Source organism: Geotrypetes seraphini, chromosome 1 (assembly GCF_902459505.1).
Source record: "Geotrypetes seraphini chromosome 1, aGeoSer1.1, whole genome shotgun sequence".
In the NCBI taxonomy this organism is placed as follows: domain Eukaryota; kingdom Metazoa; phylum Chordata; class Amphibia; order Gymnophiona; family Dermophiidae; genus Geotrypetes; species Geotrypetes seraphini.
Genome location: NC_047084.1, coordinates 351,930,463 through 351,951,564, shown reverse-complemented (window position 1 = coordinate 351,951,564; position 21,102 = coordinate 351,930,463). Strand labels below are relative to the sequence as shown.

The 21,102-nt window shown below is 42.9% G+C and overlaps 1 protein-coding gene across 2 annotated transcripts in view; it reads right to left on the bottom strand.

Moving 5' to 3' along the window:
* The window catches only part of CCNI (cyclin I), a 53,183-nt gene that overhangs the window by 10,555 nt on the left and 21,526 nt on the right, over nt 1-21,102 (bottom strand). For both annotated transcript variants that reach the window (XM_033914360.1, XM_033914352.1), the window contains exons 3-6: nt 19,877-20,011; nt 18,686-18,760; nt 17,202-17,342; nt 9,190-9,420 (exon numbers count right to left, since the gene is read on the bottom strand). In XM_033914360.1, the coding sequence (XP_033770251.1) occupies nt 9,190-9,420; nt 17,202-17,342; nt 18,686-18,760; nt 19,877-20,011 (582 nt within the window). The remainder of the gene's footprint in view (nt 1-9,189; nt 9,421-17,201; nt 17,343-18,685; nt 18,761-19,876; nt 20,012-21,102) is intronic.

The window sequence follows — 21,102 nt, the reverse complement described above, 5'->3', positions numbered from 1 at the left end:
ACTGTATGTCTAATGTAGGTGCTCCCCTGAGCAGAAATGATTATCTCGTATGGTTCGATATGGGAGCTAAAGGGGAGTGTCCTCCCCCAAACTCAAAGCCATGAATTTCAAACATGCTAACTTAAGTAAAATGACAGAGTACCCAAAGAGCGAGCTAACATGATGGGAGGATATTAGAAATGAAAAAGTGAGGAGGTCGGAAGTTAATTGGAAAATTGCTTGTGGTTACATTTGATTACTTCTCTTTTTATTTTTTTTTTGTTTGCACTTTTCTTTTTGTCTTTATGAGTTCACTGATATTCTGGTGGTGGAAGGTGGCATGGGAAATAAACCACATTTTATTTCTCCTGAGGATGGGTGCTGCTGTTTGGGATAGTTCCCCCTCCCAATTACACAAAAGTTTTGGTCTTCTACTGTCTAATTTTGTACTCTTGGTTGGGATGTTGATTAAATTGATTTCTTGGAATGTTAATGGTGTGACATCCCCAATCGAGAGGCAAAAGATACTACAAACTTTATATCGCCATAAGGCAGACATAGCTTTTCTTCAAAAAACCCATTTGTTTCATTCAGAACACAAAAACTTTAAGAAAGGTAGGTAGGGGATATTTTTGAGGCACCAGAAGGCTGGAATAATAGACATTCATGGATAGACCATGCAGGAAGATGTGTCATAGCCAAAGTTACATAATGTTTATGCTCCTAACACATTAGCTGAAAATTTTTTTCGCTCTGTTATGAACGTTCTGCTTTCTCTGTACAATATTATACCCATTTTAATGGAGGGAGATTTTAATATGGCCTATGACCCACCTATTGATAAATCACATCCTCTGCTCCAGACGAGAGGGCTCATATACAGGAAGCTTCGCTACAGATGTAACAGACCAAAAAAGCCCTGATGCACCCGCCGGCAGCGTCAAATGAGCGGGGTCTAAGGATATGCCTTTCAGAGGAGCCAAATAAAATCCGGTGAAAAGGTCCACGCCGCAACCATGGCAGAGCTCTGTTAAGGTACATGCGTCGTGCCAAAAGAGTCCCCAGACTCAAAACGCAGGCGTTTTGCACCAGACTCCAGAATGTCCTCAGGGCGCGATTTTCTTTGGAAGGCACGGACCCAGACCAGATCCCCAGCCCAAGACTACTCGGAGGAGGCAAAGTCCGAATCTACCGCGGTACACAATTGCTAATCTGACACAATCGCTGATTTGGCGCAATGTCCACATTCTACAGATTAGAGGCTGGGGAGTCCATCCCAAACAATTTTGAGTCAAATTGAGGATTTTTTGAGGCAGAAATAAAAGTTAGAAAAAAAGATAGATTTTAAAATCCAAGATGGCCATTGTCACGAATTTGCACTACAAATGGCAAAAACAAACATAAAATACAAAATAGTAATTTGGGGTTTGGGGAGGTGGGGAATCTGAATCCTACCCTCAGAAAATGTGAAAAACAATTTTATAATCGTTTAACAAACCACCCCCGAAGTTCCCATAGGAAATCATGGAGGTTTACTCACAACATGCAGTGCCAGACTGTCAGCAGCTTTAAACAGCATTTGAATGGAGGGAAAGGATTTTGTGCCTCAAAAACAGCTTGAAGATCCCAGAGAAGTGGCTAACTGATTGGAAGCAGAGAGCCCTGAGATCTATACATGATTTTAGGATGACTCATCCAGCAGTTAATAGTGCTAAATAGGAGTCCACATATTCTAGTGCATTTGCCTGGATTGCCCTTTCACTGTGGACTGCCTTATCTAAGGTTCTTTGAGCAGAAATGGTATTCAAGAAATGTAAAATATTCCTCAAGATTCGTTTTTCAAATTTAGCATTCAGTTTGCAGAGTGAGGAGGATAGGAAAATTTACTAGTGTACTTAAGAGTTTACACATTTTGGATTTTTTTGTGGAGGAATGGGGTGTATGTACATGTGTGTTTCTCAAAATGAATGGACAGGTCTTGTCCTGTATAATTTATGGTATTCCATTTCCTTTCATGTTATGTTATCATAAACCGCCTCAATCCCCAATGGCTAGGCAGTATATCAATTTTTTTTAACTTAACTTTTCCAATGCAATAGGAATGGTATGCTGAACATCTAAGATGGCAGCCGCTGGTGAATTTTGGTGCTAAAAAACAGCTTAAAATTACCTCAGGGCTCACCAAAAAATTAAAAAATATGATTTTAGGGGAGGGGGACAAGGCCCTAGCTGCAGAAACAAACAAAAACAATTTTTAAAGACACCCCACCTCAATTTTTCCCACAGGCTGTCACAGACCATGTGTTGGGAAATGGTGCTGCTGCTACCTGCTTCAGCTCCTCTCAGGTGTAGCTGTTCTAAGAAAGGCCCCTCTGCTTGCAGTCACTCAGCCACTTTTGCTGGGATCTTTGGGATGCCAGCCAGACCAACCTTCAACCTCTCCAGACCTCACAAAAAAGGAAGGGGTAAACACAGCTGGCACCATGAGTGCCCCAAAGGAACATTATTAGTCACTGAACAGCCTGCGATCCAATCCCTGACCAAGTTAAAGGAGTGAGCAAACACCAAGGAACGGACCCCGAGCTCCACGAATCTTCAAAAGGCTGGCTGAAACAGGTCTCCAAAGGATAAACCTGCCAACCGCAGATTTAAAATCTGCTCCTCTCCACGCAGGCAGAGTAGACCCTTAACAAAAGGGAACTCCAACTTCCCGAAAAAAACACAGAGCGAAAAACTTCAAAACTATTGCAAAATAAAAAAGAAATATACCAAGCAGATCAAAAGACACTTTTTATGCTCGCCTGCAGAAAGAGAAACTGAAGGAGGCAGCAGAGATAGGGAAAAGGAGGCAGTATTCAAAAGATGTGATTGACATCTTTCTACAGTATGCTCGCAAGAATAGATAAGAGTACCCTATGGTTCAGCATATCATTCCTATTACACTGAAATATGCCTTATGAACTAGAATCAAGAGCTTGAATTGAATTCTATAATATATCAATAACCATTGAAAAATGTAGCCAAAAACAGATTAGAAGAATGTCTAATGTTTGGTGGTTAAAATTTATTACAAAGTGCAGAGTAGGGTGTAGAAACCCAAATGTTCTATTTGCTAGGGGGTAAGAGGCTGATAAGCACAGACCGGAACAGAGACTTTGGGTGATAGTGTCAGAGGATCTTAAGGCAGGGAAACAATGTGGGGTTTTTTGATTTGATCACTCAGCTCTTGTTGTAATAGAAGCATGGTGGTAGATAAAGGCCAAATGGTCCATCCACAGCATCCACGATCTCATTCTCTCCATAAAAAATCCCACGTGCCAGTCCTACGCTTTCTTGAATTCAGACACAGTCTTTGTCTCCACCACCTCTACTAGGAGCCTATTCCATGCATCTACCACCCTTCCTGTAAAAATGTATTTTCTTAGATTACTCCTGAGCTTATCACTTTTTAACTTTATCCTTTGCCCTCTCATTCCGGATCTTCTTTTCAAATGAAAGAGACTTACCTTATGCCATTTAGATATTTAAATGCCTCTATCTTTTCTTCCCTCTCTCATCTTTCCTTCGAAGTACTGTATACATTTTTTTAAAAAATTTATTCAAAAGAACAAGTCAAGCACAGATACACTGGTACAAAATTTTATAGTAACATAGGAACAAAAACCCCAAGAAATACAACACAGGCAAAGCAGAATAAGTCCAGGTGTTGCTTCTTACAACTCAGACTCAACCAACAAGAAGTTACCCCACAACCAGACTACCCTTTCCACCCCCTCCTTCCCACCCCACTAGCCCACCCTCTCAATGATTAACAGTAGGCAACAAAGGTATTGCTGGTTTCTGCATTCTATTTATAATTTGACTCTTTACAGTGGGGGATAGAATATCTAGATAAGGGAACCAAACAGACAAAAAGACCTTACTCCAGCTTCTAAAGAAATGAGTCGACATAGATTCCCAAACTATTAAAAGGTGAAATTTATTTTTTCAATACCTGATAGTGGATGGGGAGTCCTGTAATTAATGATTTAGAATGCATTTCTTCCCCAGGATATAACCTTTACTAAGGATCAAATTTATACATATTGAGATCTTTAAGTCTGTCTCCATACTCCTTATGACAAAGACCACGGACCATTTTAGTAGCCTTCCTCTGGACCAACCTGTTTATATCCATCCTGTTTATATCTTTTTCAAGGTGCGGTCTCCAGAATTGTATACAACATTCTAAATGAGGTCTCACCAGAGTCTTATACAGGGGCATCAATACCTCCTTTTTCCTACTGGCCATACCTCTCCCTATGCAACCTAGCATCCTTCTAGCTTTCACCATCACCTTTTCAACCTATTTGGCCACCTTAAGATCATCCCATACAATAACACTCAAGTCCCGCTCTTCTGTCATGCATATAAGTTTTTCACCCCCTAAACTGTACCATTCTCTCGGGTTTTTGCAGCCCAAATGCATAACCTTGCATTTCTTAGCATTAAATTTTAGCTGCCAAATTTCAGACCATTCTTCAAGCTTCGCCAGGTCTTTCTTTATGTTATTCACACCATCCAGTATGTATACTCTATTGCAGTTTTTGGTATCATCTGCAAAGAGGCAAATCTTACCTGACAACCCTTCAGCAATATCATTTATAAAAATGTTAAAAAGAACAGGCCCAAGAACAGAACATTGAGGCACACCAATGGTAACATACCTTTCCTCAGAGCGATCTCCATTGATCACTATCCTCTGTCGCCTTCCACGCAACTAGTTCTTGACCCAGCCTGTCACTTTAGGACCCATCCCGAGGGCACTAGGTTTATTTATTAGATGTCTGTGTGGAATACTGTCAAAGGCTTTGCTAAAATCTAAATACACCATATCTAGCGCACATCCTCTATCCAATTCTCTGGTCACGCACCTCTAGTGAATACATGTTGCCTCTGGTCCTGTAATCCACAGGATTCCAGAGACTTTGACCATTCTCTGTTTTAAAAGTGGTTCCATCAATTTGCTTACCACAGAAGTCAGATTTACCAGCCTGTAATTCCCTACTTCTTCCTTACTTCCACTTTTGTGGAGAGGGACCATATCCGCCCTTCTCCAGTCCTCCAGTACCACTCCCGACTCTAGAAACTTGTTGAAAAGGTCAGTCAGCGGAGCTACCAGAACTTACCTAAGTTCCTTCAGCACCCTCAGATGTACAACATCCAACCCCATCGCTTTGTCTACCTTTATTTTAGCTAGCTCCTCACGAACACAACCCTCTTGATCAGGTTCTATTACTCCTCCATTACTATTCATGTTTGTCCTCTACGGTCCTGCTCCTGGCGCTTCAGCCGTGAACACAGAACAAAAATATTTGTTAAGCAAGTCGGCCTTTTCTTTATCAGCTCCCCATCACCTTTGAGTTTCACAATGTCACTTTTGCACTTCTTCCTATCACTAATACAGTGGTGCCTCACACAACGAACTTAATTGGTTCCAGGAGCAAGTTTGTTATGCGAAAAGTTCGTTATGTGAAACGCGTTTTCCCATAACAATACATGTTAAAAAAAATAATTCGTTCTGTAGCATAAAATATGCTAAGATGACATAAAAAAAGATAAATTTTTGGTTATTATTTTTATTTAGATACATCTAAAAACATAATTGTTTTTTAAAACAACACACATTTTTTAAATTTAAAGACAGACTAAGTAGAGTCTAATTTTACAGTGAGAGAGGGCAGAGTCTCAGCGGCAAAAACTGGGACTTAACTGTTCATTTTTTTTTTTTTTTCTACCGTGTTTCCCCGATGATAAGGCAGGGCCATCAAATAAGACAGCCCCCCCTTTTTAGAAAAAAATGTAAAATAAGGCACCCCCCCCGCAAATAAGCCACCCACCGATACCTGCGCTTACCCGAATCGGGTGGTACGGTGGGTGACTCCGTGTGGTCCCTGGCACCCCCGACACGATCGGGGCAAGAGGGAGCTCAAGCCCTCTTGCCCCCCCGACTCCCCGACACGATCGGGGCAAGAGGGAGCCCAAGCCCTCTTGCCCCCCCCGACTCCCCGACACGATCGGGGCAAAAGGGAGCTCAAGCCCTCTTGCCCCCCCGACACGATCGGGGCAAAAGGGAGCCCAAGCCCTCTTGCCCCGCCGATTCCCCAACTCCCCGACAATATCGGGCCAGGAGGGAGCCCAAGTCCTCCTGGCCACGGCGACCCCCTAACCCCACCCTGCACTACATTACGGGCAGGAGGGATCCCAGGCCCTCCTGCCCTCGACGCAAACCCCCCCTCTCCCCAACGACCGCCCCCCCCAAGAACCTCCGACCGCCCCCCCAGCCGACCCGCGACCCCCCTGGCCGACCCCCACGACACCCCCAACCCCCTTCCCCATACCTTTCTGTAGTTGGCCGGACAGACGGGAGCCAAACCCGCCTGTCCGGCAGGCAGCCATCGACGGAATGAGGCCGGATTGGCCCATCCGTCCCAAAGCTCCGCCTACTGGTGGGGCCTAAGGCGCCTGGGCCAATCAGAATAGGCCCGGGAGCCTTAGGTCCCTCCTGGGGGCAGGGCCTGAGGCACATGGTCGGGTTGGGCCCATGTGCCTCAGGCCCCGCCCCCAGGAGGGACCTAAGGCTCCCGGGCCTATTCTGATTGGCCCAGGCGCCTTAGGCCCCACCAGTAGGCGGAGCTTTGGGACGGATGGGCCAATCCGGCCTCATTCCGTCATTGGCTGCCTGCCGGACAGGCGGGTTTGGCTCCCGTCTGTCCGGCCAACTACAGAAAGGTACGGGGAAGGGGGTTGGGGGTGTCGTGGGGGTCGGCCAGGGGGGTCGCGGGTCGGCTGGGGGGGCGGTCGGAGGTTCTTGGGGGGGGCGGTCATTGGGGGGAGGGGGGGGTTTGCGTCGAGGGCAGGAGGGCCTGGGATCCCTCCTGCCCGTAATGTAGTGCAGGGTGGGGTTAGGGGGTCGCCGTGGCCAGGAGGACTTGGGCTCCCTCCTGGCCCGATATTGTCGGGGAGTTGGGGAATCGGCGGGGCAAGAGGGCTTGGGCTCCTTTTTGCCCCGATCGTGTCGGGGAGTCGGGGGGGGGCAAGAGGGAGCCAGGCGGAGAGAGGGCAGTTAAGCGCAGTGCCTGCGCGGAAGGATGCAGCTCGGGCGACTTCGTTGTGTGAAACGAAGTTCGTTGTACGAATCAAGACATAAAGTTCGTTGTGCGCAGCGTGCGCTGTGCGAGGCGTCCGTTGTGTGAGGCACCACTGTATATCTAAAAAATGTCTTGTCTCCCCATTTTACTGTGTCAGCTATTTTTTTCTTCCATTTGCATCTTTGATTTCCTGACTATACGATCAGCCTCTCTTAACTTTTCCAGATATTTTTGCCTATCTTCCTTTTTCTGCGATCTTTTGTAGTTTATGAAAGCTAACCTCTTATTCCTTACCTTCTCAGCTACTACTTTTGAGAACCAAAGCGGCCTTCTTTTCCTCTTACTTTTACTTACTTGCCTCACAAAAAGGTTTGTTGCCCTTACAATCGTTCCTTTCAGTTTTGCCCACCGCATTTCCACTCCTTCCAGGCGTTCTCATCCAGACAATAATTCCTTGACGTAAACCCCCATCCGAACAAAGTTAGTTTTTAAAAGTCTAGAAACCTTAAAATTTGGGGGCCATTGATAACTTATTATAATGATTAGATGCCTTTTTACACTGAAAGTATAATTATAATTATGGGAAAGGGGGTGGTATACAGTTATAAACACAGGTTTAATCAATATTTATGAATATAACACATACATGATTTTTTTTTTTATTACAATATTTGTGAGAAGGGTGGTTGGGGGAGGGAGATAATTTATGTATTTAAGATGATAATAGAATGAATTTCAAGTGATGTGTATGATTCAATTGATGTAATATTGTATACTTGATGTAAGATGAAAAATGAATAAAGAATTGGGAATAAAAAAGTCTAGAAACCTTTGCTTTTGAATGAGCCCTCTCTATACCCATCTTAATATTAAACCGTAAAATGCAGATTATCACCCACTGTAACATCAGAAACACTTTCCCCATTTGTAAGCACTAAGTCCAGAAAACAAATCTTCAAATTTTAAGATGACAGGTGAGGGGAGGAAGGAAGGAATTCAGAGCTCTCTGGGTATTCCTCGGGCTTTCACTGCCAATTTAGAATGCCCCACTGGCATCCAGTTCTCAAATTGGTCCAGAAGCTAGCCTCAGTTAACTTCTTGTCCGTCTTGTAAAGACACCTCCAACCTCAAGAAATCCCTCTTGGGGAAAAAGGGACTTTGCAGAACCAAGTATTTCCTAAGCTATTTTCTTCTCTCCCGGGCTTTGATTTGTATGCCGAGAGGAAGCTTTACTCAACTTAATCAGTAACAATTGGTTCTGGAGCTTATCTGACCTATCCAGTCCAGAGTCTGCATGATGAACTATTACCATCCACTGCAGAGAGAGAAATGTGGAAAATCTGTGCTTGTACTATGCCCATACACCAAGTTATTTTGTCTCCATCCGCTGGTTAATGGACACAACCCACAGGATTCTAGACTAGGCTGGTACTGATGCTAAGGAATCCATTTTTCACCGTTCATAAGCATTCATAGGCAATGTCAAAGAACATCTCTTTCTAAGTTGTCCCCAGCCAAGCAGAAATTATGCTATTCAAGGTCAGAAACTTGGATATGGACCTGGAACTTAGCATTCATAGGTGCCAGCTCTATGGATGTACTGGATGCTTATACACCCCTAAAACTGAGGAAACTACTTCACTGCGTCCAGGAAAGAGTAATGTATGTTGTTAAGCACCTCCAATCATTTTCAAAAACTGGCACTTAAAAATTAATTTTTAAGATATTTAAGAAAAAACTTTGAGACTTGTTTTAATCAAAGATTTTCCCCATTCTATATTGATGAAGAAAAATTTAAATTGACTTCACTGTCTACTCTGTGAAAATAATTTGGAATATGATATATTGTCAAGTCTAATTCCATTTTCTGCAAGAATAAACTCAGCTACTACCAAATAGTTTTCTATCATATACTTATGATATTTCCATTTTCTATCTGGAGTTCAAAAGGTGTGTTTGCTGTGTTCAGCTCTTACATATTGACTGAAATTTTACTCTATAAGCAGTCTATAAAACTCTGTAAAGACAAATGAGCAAGTCCCCCAAAGGTCTCTCTTCAACACTAGAGTTGTCACCCTACCTCTGTCTTTTGTAGTAGCTCGATTGTAAGAGCCAGCCAATCAGGAATAAGTTTCTCCACTTCCAAACTGATGATGGCTAGAGCCACCATGGAACCCTTGAACTGCAGAAGCTGGTAACAAGCCAGGCACCGGAGCAGCTGCTGACCGAGCACTGCCACATGTTGGGAAGGGTTCATTCTGGGAAGGCCAGCTAGTAACTGAGGTCTGACATTCACTGCAATAGCATGAAACTGGGGAAACAAGTAAGGCAACAAAAATATATCAGAACCACAATATACTTCTATTAGAAGCAAAACTGGTCTGCAATCTAAGCACAGTATTTACAGTGCATTCTTGTTATTCATGCGTTCACGATGTGCAATTTTTCCTATCCATGGTTGCTTCAATTGCAACCAATATTCCCCATTTGCACCACCATGTTAGCGTATTTGAAGACCAGCGTTTTTAAAAAAAACTGTTTTGCTTTCACTTTCACCTTGCAGTCAGGCTTTGCTTCCAGATATGGCCCCCAAGCATCTGGAGAGTGAATTACAGGTACTTCAAATGCTGTCCCATGCAGGAACCTAATCTATTTTCCCAATAGGATCCTCTGTTCACTTTCTGCGGTTTTGAGGCACAATATGTAGTGCTGGAACCTAACCTCTATTTTCACATTGACTTATTTGTGATTTCACAGTTCACGAACATTTTCAGGAACCATACCACTGTGAATAACGAGAATGGACTGTATATTGGGACAAGAACAGAAACTGCACTTGACATTATTTCTAACCATTAAGTGATTTCTCCCACTCTACATCTGCACATACATCACTCCTCAGAGTCGGTCAGTAAATCTCATAATTGTTAAATTCAATACCTGGGAAGCCAGTATCATTAAAATAACTAATGACTAGAACTGTGTTTGCTAAGTAATAGACTCCTCTGCTGTAAGGTTAATAAAATATGAGAGCAGAGAAAGATAAGTCGCTCAGAGGGTCATTACATTACATTGTGCTTACTAACTGCGTTACCAAAAAGTTCTACGCGGTTTACAAAAGATTATTAATTATGAACATGATCCATGGAATAGGTCATTTACTAACAGTGTGTACCAGCACCATTAACTTGCATTTCTATCACAGGGCCCATTTTATGCATTGAGCCCTGTGGTAAGTATTTATTTATTTATTTTAAAATCTAAGCGGGGTACAAAAATCACACTAAATAAAACAAACAAGTAACGTGTACATGCATTAACATCAACAGTGGCTGCTACTAGTAAGATTCCCAAGTTCATTAGCACAATGGAGAGAACTACTTTTTTTAAATGCAGTTCAACAAGTCCATTATCCGCTTGCAGATAGCAGATCCAACTACGGAAAACAGTTTTCCCTTGCTGCAGAATTGTTTATTGTGACATGAAGAAACATGCATAAAAAGTTTGGCAGGTACAGAAAAATAATAAATAAAGGAAGCGAGACAAAGTTAGCAACTTAAACAAGTCTCAACAGCCTATTTACCACATTTTCTCCCATTTTGAGTCTATGGGAAAAGGCTTTCAATGACGCAACTAGAGTATAGCCTTTTTTCAAGCCTGGACTAGAGAATGACATGGGGACAGTTTACCGTGGTAAACAGCAGGAACTGCAGGAAAGTTTGCAGTGGGTTTACCATAGGAATGAGGACAAGACATTTTTCTGCCCCGCGGGAACAGGGACAAGAGATTTTACCGCCCCCTGGGAGAGGTAAAAAGTCTTGCTCCTGCAGTAAAAATAATTGCGCCTGGTCCAGACTCAGCATCTCCTCCCCAGCTCCTCTCGCACTTATTTTACCTTCAGGAGCCAGCCATGCCATGATGAAGACAGAAGGAAACAAAACCCAAAGCCTGAGACCAATGTGATTTGAAGTATAAAATTACCAGACAACAAAAGGTAGAAAAAAAATAATATTTTTTTTTCTATTTTCTGATTAGAATATATCAGATTTGAAATATGTATCCTGCTGGAGCTGGTATTACACAGAACTGGGGACCAGAAAGCCCAGGCCGTGCTTCTTTAGCTTCCAGCTGGCTTAAGGCTCTCTCTGACTAGGGGGCAGTTGCCCTAGTTGCACTCCCCTAAAACTATTCCTGTCATGTGTGACTGCAGTATTCTGTTAGCATGATATTTCTGTGTAGCATTCTGTAATAATTTGGCTTGTTCAGTTTTCTTGATAGTAGAGGGGATATATGTGAAGGGGAGGGGAGACAGGGGTTTTGTTGTTCCTTGCTCTGTATTATTTGTGTTTATAAAATGACAATTGTACAGAATACTGTTTCTTTTTACACTTTAATAAGTTCAATATAAAATCATAACTATTTGAGGCTTATGCGGATGGGATCAGACAGTTTACAGGGATGGGGATCAAGCTCGCAGGGAGAGACACAGATTTTTTTCCCGCGTCATTCTCTAGCCTGGACTGAAACACATTATGATGTCCACAAGATATATATAGGTATTCCTCACTTTTTCATGCAGCCATTTCAATAAGATTCATATAGGATTGTCACTATATGCAAATTGAAGCAGACGTAAAAAGTAATGAACAATTTTTGCACCATTATCAAGCAAGTGCAAAGCAGTCACAAATTAGAGAATGACACGGGTAAAAAATTTGTCCCCATCTCCGCCCCGTCCCCATCCCGTGAGCTTGGTCCATGTCCCCATGAGCTCATTCCCCGTCCCCACAACACAAATCACAACAGCAGTGCTGAAAACAAATCTACAACAAAACATTGGAGAATACCAACTACATCAAGATCATATAGTCAGAAATTGAAAAAACTGAAAAAAGAACCAACTCAGTGGATCTGATACAGCACAAAAAAAAGTGGCTTTCCTAATGACCCGTCATGCATTTGACATACCTTCAGTCCAGTGTGGGGCACAAGGGAAGAGGAGTCTAAAATGTTTAGTTGGGTTTGAAAGGATAAGTAAATCAAGTCCAAGCTTAGCACAGGTTTATATCTAGGTATTGTAGGTTTTCTTTTGCCCTAGGTAGCTTGCAGTAGTGCTGCCCGATTCACAATTCGAATCGGTTCACCGATTCACTTCGGGGGAATCGATTTAAAACCCCCCAAAAATCGGCTTCCTGATTCGTCTGACCCTCCCCCCTCAAGCAGGAGCGGCAACGCTGCTCTTGCTGGCCGGCTATTGCCGCACCTGCTTTAAAGGGAGAGTCAGTTGGGAAGTGCTGCTGTGCTGGTCTCCGGCTTCCCCCTCTCCCTGGCGTCCGGTTTTCCCCCTGGCCTCCCCGAAGGACTGTGCACACACACCCCCCCCCGGTAAGGCCTCCGTGTTCCCCCTGCACCGTTTACCTCATAGTTGCAGGCGGCAGTGAAGATCGCGGTTACAGCATCTTTGTAAACTTGCTTTGAGTTGTTTCCTCCGCTGCGATCCTGCCTCTGATGTCAGAGGAGGGGCGGGACCGCAGCAGAGAAAACAGCTCAAAGCAAGTTTACAATGACGCTGTAACCGCGATCTTCGCTGCAGACTGCAGCTATGAGGTAAACAGTGCGGGGAGGCCAGGAGGAACACGGAGGCCTTCCCGGGGGGGGGACGCAGTCCTTCGGGAGGGACAGGCCTTTTGGGGGTGCAGGCCTTCAAGGAGGGAACAGGCATTCAAGGGGGGGGTACAGACCTTTAAGGGGGGGGAACAGGCCTTCAAAGGGGGGGGGACAGGCCAGGGATTGTGGCATAGGCCTTCAGGGGGGACAGGTCTTCAAGGGGAGGTGCAGACCTTTAAGGGGGGGGACAGGCCAGGGATTGTGGCATAGGCCTTCAGGGGGGACAGGCCTTCAAGGGGAGGTGCAGACCTTTAAGGGGGGGAACAGGCCAGGGATGGTGGCACAGGCCTTCAGGGGGGACAGGCAGGCCTTCAGGGGGGGGCAGACCTTCAGAGGGGCCCTGGTGTAGAAGTACACAGAGGGAGGGAGGGAAGGGGGTTCAAAGAGACATGCATTTGCCAGTTTTGGCGGGGGGAAGAAATAATGGGTCTAAAAATAGAGGAGAGGGAGAGAGATGATGGACAATGGGATTTAGGGAGGGAAGGAATAGAAAGGGAGAGAAGTTGGACACAAGGGATGGTGTGGAGGAAGGATAGAGATGCTGGATAGGAGGTAGTTGGCAAAAGAAAGGGAGAGATTGTGAACCCTGGGGTGGTGGGGAAGGAGGGAGAGATGCTGGATGAAAGTGTAGTTAAGAAAAGGTAGATCTGTGGATGGAGATGAAAAAAAAAGAAAGATGCCACACCTCCGGGGGAGGTAAGGGAAACAAGGGGAGGACAGAGATGGCAGATGGATGGTTAGAACGGAGAAAGAAGAAAGAAGGAGACCCTGAAAAGCAAGTTATCAGAAGACAACCAGAGCTTGGGACCAACAAGATTTGAATAATGACCAGACAACAAAAGGTAGAAAAATTAATTTTATTTTCCAATTTCTGATTACAATATGCCAGATTTGAAACGTGTATCCTGCCAGAGCTGGTGTTAGACCGCAAACGTGAGCTAAGATTTAAGAGAGAGAGGACCAAGATGGCCACAGATGCAAACCGCTGAAACAGGTCGCCGAACAGACGCTAAAGTTTAAACTTCTGAGTTTTTCAGAGCGGTATTTTTTGCCTTCAACATGCCGAAAAGAAGGGGAAAGAGCACCGGCCGGGCCTCCCTGCGCTCCGGAACACCTACCTCCGGCAATATAGAAGCGCTGTTTCGGCGATTCCAGGGCACCATGATGACGTCGGGATTGCAGTTAGAGACACCCCGTGGGAACGGAACGGAGGTGTCTCACCGAAGTCTTGAGACCACTCTGAGCCCCGACGTAAGACCTCCTCCTTTGCATCCCCGTGCAACCAGCTCCCCAGAGGTCGAGAGCCTACCGGAAGTCGGGATGAGCTCTCCCCTAGAGGCTGCGCGGAGCTGCGTTGAGGAAGCCGATTCAGGCTCACAGGCTTTGCAGGAGAGCCTGAATATGGACGGGGTTGCTGTAACAACTGAAACTGGACCCACTCAGGCGGGGGGAAGTGGAGGAGAGCGGTCGAATGGTGAGCATAAACTATTGATTACACATTTACAAATTCCTACCATAGTTAAGCCCCAAGAAGTTACTTTAGATGCCCTGTGGGACCTGGTGGCAAATATGGCAAAAACAATTAATGTCCAACAAGTGCAAGTGGAGGGGAAAATGAAAGACCAAGAAAAAGAAATTACCTTAATAAAGCAAGATATTGCTGACTCCAATATATCTTTAGACACTATCAAAAATGAATTAAAATCTTCCAAACAGCTTCAAGAGACTTTAATTAAGGACAATGTAAATTTAAGAAGGAAGATTGAAACATTAGAAAATTTTTCAAGAGGCAACAATATCAGATTGATTAATTTTCCACGAATTACAACAATTACTCCGCGAGAGATGTTAAAACGATACCTGACGGAAATATTAGAAGTTCCTGAGGGTTCATTACCTCCATTTACACAGGTGTACTATCTCCCTAAGAAAAATCAAATTCAGCAACAGGAAAATAGCCAAGGACCAATAGATGTATCGGCATTATTGGAATTATCAGATAAAGAAATGACTACTCCTGCAACACTAGTGGCAACTTTAGCTCTAACAATGGACAAAAATTGGATTTTGAGACTTTTCTTTAAAAATAGAGCGAAAGAATTTATGGGACTCAAAATACAAATGTTCCCAGATTTAGCCAGGGACACACAAAGGCAAAGAAAAGAGTTTCTTATGTTAAAACCAGGAATAATAGCTCTTGGAGCAACTTTTTTCTTGCGTTATCCTTGTAAATGTGTTATACAATATAATTCCCAAAAATATGTTTTCTTTGAGCCTTACCAGCTGACAACTTTCCTATCTCTTTCTCGGCTTGAGAAGGAAAAGAATGGAGGAGTATAGAATAATTAAGATGTCCTTATCAGCTGTCTTGCATTATTTTCCTTAATAATATTTCTTTGTTTTTCCGTTTATAATTACATTTTGGATCCTTTGTGGACTTGAGCTGATTTAAGTTAATTGGTATCTTGAATTTATAATATTGCTGTGATTTTTTTCTTGACTTAAAGCTTTCTGTACAAGTGAATCTTGAATTGTAATTTTGAAAATTGAATAAATAAATAATAAAAAAAAAAAAAGAGAGAGAGGAAAAGTCTTTTTTGTTTGTTTATTTTGTTTACACCACAGCGCCAGTGTGGTTAGGAGAAGGCAAAGGGGATGAAGAGGCTATAAAATAAACCCACCAGGATGTTTGAAAAAAACACCCAATTGGGCAGGAAAATCGAATCGAATTGAAAAAACAATTCAATAGGATGAATTGAATTGAAATTTTTTTTTCCTGAATCGGGCAGCACTAGCTTGCAGTCTGTTTGAACCTGAAGCAGTGGAAGATAACATCATGAATTGTCCAAGGTCATGTCAGTAGCAGCTGCAGGGTTGAGCTCTGGATCTTAGCCTGCTGTTCTGACTACCAAGCCACTTTGCCAGAAGAGTAGCAAATGGTGAAGAGCTGACAGGAGTCCCCAGGTCCAGTCAGCACAAAGAGTGGTGATGAAGAGCCAGTGAAGATTGGTATTGAGGGGGTGGCATAACGAGCATAAAGGTAGGGGTGGGATTAAGGAGAGGAACAGTATAGAGAGACAGGAGAATACAAGAGGTAAGGGACGAGGAATAGAGCAGCTCAAGGAAAATGCAAGGGAAAGAGAGAAATCTAAACGGAGAGGTAGGCACTAAAATCAAGGCTCAACAAACCCTGCAGCTGCTGTGCTTTTCTTCAAGTTGCGTGAGCCTGCCCTAAACTTCACCTCTAATGCAACTTCCTGTTTCTGGGTGCGTTAAAGGAGAAGTATTAAGCAGCCGCGCGCAACTTGTTCAAAGGCTCGGGCAGCGCCTCAGAGTTAAGAAAATGAAATGCCAGCAAAAGGTGAGGGGAAGGGAGGGAGATGCTTGGATAGCAGCGATCTTCATGATTGGTAACCGTGCGCATTCTTTCACTTGACTGCTGAGACAAGGCTATTCACCGCTCCACGGTGGTACCCGTGGTGATCAGTTATTCTTTTCTTCCCGTTTCAACAGGTTACCCGTGGGTAATAGCCACTGTGTCATTCTCTATCACAAATGAATGCTCAATCACCCTGTAAGCACCTTTCTTTTCGTGGGCATTACATCTGCTTCTTGGATACAATAAACTCCCATTCCATACATTTCAGGATTTGGTTTTAGAACTGAAACGCACTGATGGGACAGAGCAGACCTTGAGCAAGATCTCAGAACAAGCTGCAATTGGTTGCATTAGACAGGAATTTGGAATTTTGTTTAAAAGAATCAAGCATGTATGGCATAACAAAATCTCTCATTTGCCTATTTAAAAAGTGTTATGGTCATTGATCATGAAGGAGAAAACTGGGATGCTTGTAACACAAGCCTGCATAGACAGCAGGCTTGTGGAACAAAAAGTATCATTAGAATCCTTTATACTAACATACATTCCTTAACTGGTGCTTCCTGGATCTCGATGCACTGTGTGGAAGTCTCAGCCCTCAATATAGTCATGCTGTTACTACACTGGACCATTATTATTATTAGGTATGCTTAAGACAGTGTCTCACAAACTTTCTGAAGCCACAGCACACTAAACTCAGGGCCGCATCTGGAGGGCACGGATGTCAACTCGATAACATCACATGCATGTGTGATGTCATCATGTCGATGCCCGTGCATTTATGGAGGCCCTTCAGACGGGGCCCTGAGCTTGCTCTTATTATGTCAGTGGGGGAGGGGGTGAGTGGAGGAGAGGCGCCAGCAGTCTGCCTACAGGATGTGCCTCTCACCGCAAGAGGCACAGCCTGTAGGCAGTCAGCCAGCACCTCTCCTCCTCGCCAGCGTCTCGTGGCACACCCAGAATCTCGCCGAGGCACACAGTTTGTGATACATTGGCTTAAGAGAAGGAAAGAAGTTTGGAGGAACATAATAAATAAAATTATTTACGAGATGAAGAAAATCCAGCGGTGTAGCTGTGTGCAGATCCCAGTTCAATTTATCCAGAATGATCCTCTCCATTCGGAGAATTTCAGCTGGAGAACAGCCGCAGAGGCTGTCTCTGGCCAACACCTTCAGTACTGGAATCTTCTATACAACATGAACCCCACAAAAAGAACAAGCAAAAACATGTTAAAAATGGCTGCATATAAACAAGTCACAGTCAAGCCCTACCTCCCGAGACAAGGCATCCATACATTTACTGACACACCAAGGGCACATTAAGGGTGAATCTTATCCATTTATATAGGATGGGATTAGTATGGTATATGTAAACTTATGCTCTGTCAAAAAAGGCAACCAAGAAACTGTGCAGATTAATCATAAGTTCCCCAAACAACTATTTTAAGGATGGCTGCAGATGAAAACATTGCACTTTCCTATTTAAAAAAAAAAAAAGTATAAACCCTAAGGCATTGTTCTGTTGAAAAAATATTATTTAGTTTTCATCAATAAAGGTAATTTAGGTAAACTAGCACTTTATTGTACAGTAAATGTTCAGCCTTTGACATGCCAAATATTCAGACCCACCTCCTGCACAAAACTCTTCTTTCCTTCCTCTTCTAATTTGTCCTTTTTACGTGCATTGGTTTTCTCCCTGGCACTTAGCTCAGATTCTGAGCCCATTTGGGACAGAGAGGGTAGTTTTAATGTGCCTATCGTATTATTAGCTTTGTAAACCACTTAATACTTATATGCTAGCAGTAAATCAAATTCAATACATACAATACAATACAATTTAGCAGCAGCTGAAGAACATCTTTTCCCATGATTTGGTGACACAATTTATGAGCAGCACTCTTCTACTTATAAGTCAAAGACTTAAAAGGGGCGATTTTCTAAGCAACTTGATTGTGCGGAGCAGCATCTTAGGTCTTCAAGCAGGCACCTATAATTGGCTAGATTATGCAAGCAAGTAGGTGCTAGAAAAAAATAGCACCTTTATTTTATGAAATCTACATGCAGGCATTCCTGGGAGTGAAGAAGAATGGTTAGAATTTCCCTGGCACACACATAATTATTCCTGCTTTAGAGAAGATATAAGTCTGCGTGAGAGCTTTAAGATAGGCCTACAAAGGCAATGTGCCACCTTCAAGAAAACAGGCACAACATACCTAGGCACACTCTACCTAGGCACCCTGGTATAAAATTACTCTCCCCGTGGATTCTTAAAGCTGCCTTAGTAACATCCCTGCACAGGATAACAGGAAAAATGGAAGATATTTTTTTTAGAAATAACTGCTATAATACTTTAAACAGGAACCTGAAAACAAAATTTACCTTTCAGTAATGGCTCTTAAAACTAGAATGTTTTCTTATGCTTCACATGTATCAATGTCGTGGGGGCATGTGGGTAAAAATCAGAAAATAATTTGACTTATCCCTATATGCAATGCATTCTAAACACAAGTATCAATATTCCAAAATGATACCTCATCTTCCTCGATGGTCTTAGCAGCTAGGAAGAAACAGCTGACTGCAATACAGCGCAAGTATTTTGGACGGGCCTACAAGGGAAGACACAAGTTATTGGAGGTAGAAATGTGCACAAACACATCTGTGACCAGTTCTTTCACATTCAGCTACACTGCCAGGACAACCAACCGTGAACTCTGCATTCACACTGACAAATAAACAGCAAGTAATTCATACAGCATCTGCAGGTACTCCTAGATTAGTTATTAGGAGTTCTGTATGCCAACTAGGTCATTTTTCTCTGTACACATACAGACATAAATTTCCTGGCTATATAAAGTTTTACAGGAAATATTAGGATATAAAACTTCAAGGAAAGACAAATGGAAAAAACAGAAACACAGAAAGTAGCTGGTAACTGGAGCAGCGGGACAGGATGGCCCGGGAGCCGTGACCCTAACAAATTTTTACCTCACATAGCATAAGCAACCATGGAGATGAAAGGAAAGTTAAAGAGCTTGGTTTATTCAGTACTCCCAAGAAAAAAGCTGTTTTGCTGCTGAATCAGAATATACACACACTCTCCAATCCCCCCCCCCCATACACACACACTCCCCACCAATAAACAAATTCCCCCCCCCAAATCAATTTCTTAAAGAAAAAAAAATAGTCATCAACTCAATCTATCCACCATCCAAAATAAAAGCAAATCTTATACCTCTCTCCAACACACACATTCCTCTCCTACACAAACACTCTTCAGTATACATTATCAAACACATATACACTTGCCACAGAACTTCCAAGTTACCCAACTCCAGGAAGCTTTTTTTCTTCAGCCCTGGTTTTTAACTTACATCCCAAAGCAGTGTGAAAAATCTAATTCCTGATTCTATCTACTGAAATCAGTGCTGCAGGTCCTATAATGCATCTAGATGTAGATGTTAGAAAATCAGGACTGGTTCTAAATTTGTCTTGAGGATCTGGTTAATGGTTCTGGCTTTGAATACACTATGGTGTCCTTGCATTTCTGCTATGCCACTTCTTACTGTTTTTCTCCTATCCATCTGTGGTAAGAGACAAGGTTCAAAATTCACATGCTGACCTTTAACAGGATCCTGATCCAATAATAAAAAAAAAACTAGCACAGGAACAAAATATTGATAAGGCAGCCAGCACCTCATTTTGGATTATATTCATATCTTTACCTTTACTGTTGCTAAAAACCGGTCCAAAAGACTGATGGCCAGGGCAAGTGTTTCTGGATAAAGATGGAACTGGGTCTTGAGTTTAGCCAGCCACTGAATTACCTCATCCCGCTGAGCTGGAGAAATAGATGAATCCTACAGAGTAGGAAAAAAGGCAAAGAAACCAAAGAATTTTTGCATCAGTATGAGAGGTGAAATTACACAGTGAAAAGCCTCTCAGTACATCTTTTTATTATTACTGGTCATTTACTATACTGCCTATCAGGGTTGTCACTATAAAGCAGTTTACAGACAGAACTATAGCTAGAAAACAACTCCATTTTCCAAATAGGACAAAAGATGTAGAGAGAGTAATGGAGCGAGGGAATTAAACTAAAAGTAAAAAAAGACTCATGGTAAACACGCTGTCATCCCCAGACCCATACACCACAGGGTCTATACTTAGATCTTTTTCACTAGTCATGATTACATTAGAAGACACCAACAAGTAAGATTTGCCTTTTTGCGGATAATACCAAAATCTGCAATAGAGTAGACACCCCTGATGGTGTGAATAACATTAGGAATGACCTAGTGAAGCTTGCAGAATGGTCTAAAATTTGGCAACTAAGAAAAATGTAAGGTCAGGCATTTGGGTTGCAACACCCCAGAAAACAGGTGAAGATCTTTTGTACACGAAAAAGGAGCGGGACTTGAGAGTGATATTATGTGATGATCTTAAATAGGTCAAAAAAGTAACAGCGAAAGCTAGAATGCTGGGGTGCGTAGTGAGAGGTATGGCCAGTAGGAAAAAGGAGGTATTGATGCCCCTTTATAAGATTCTGGTGAGACCTCATTTAGAATGTTGTATACAATTCTGGAGACCGCAATTTGAAAAAGATATAAACAGGTTGGTCCAGAAGAATTTGCTCCTTAGTAAAGGTTATATCCTGGGGAAGAAATGCATTCTAAATCATTAATTACAGGACTCCCCACCCACTATCTGGTATTGGAGAAATAAATTTCACCTTTTAATGGTTTGGGAATCTATGTCGACTCATTTCTCTAGAAGCTGGAGTGAGGTCTTTTTGTCTGTTTGGTTCCCTTATCTAGATACTCTATTCCCCACTGTAAAGAGTCAAATTATAAATAGAATGCAGAAACCAGCAATACCTTTGTTGCCTACTGTTAATCATTGAGAGGGTGGGCTAGTGGGGTGAGAGGGGAAGTCTGGTTGTGGGGTAACT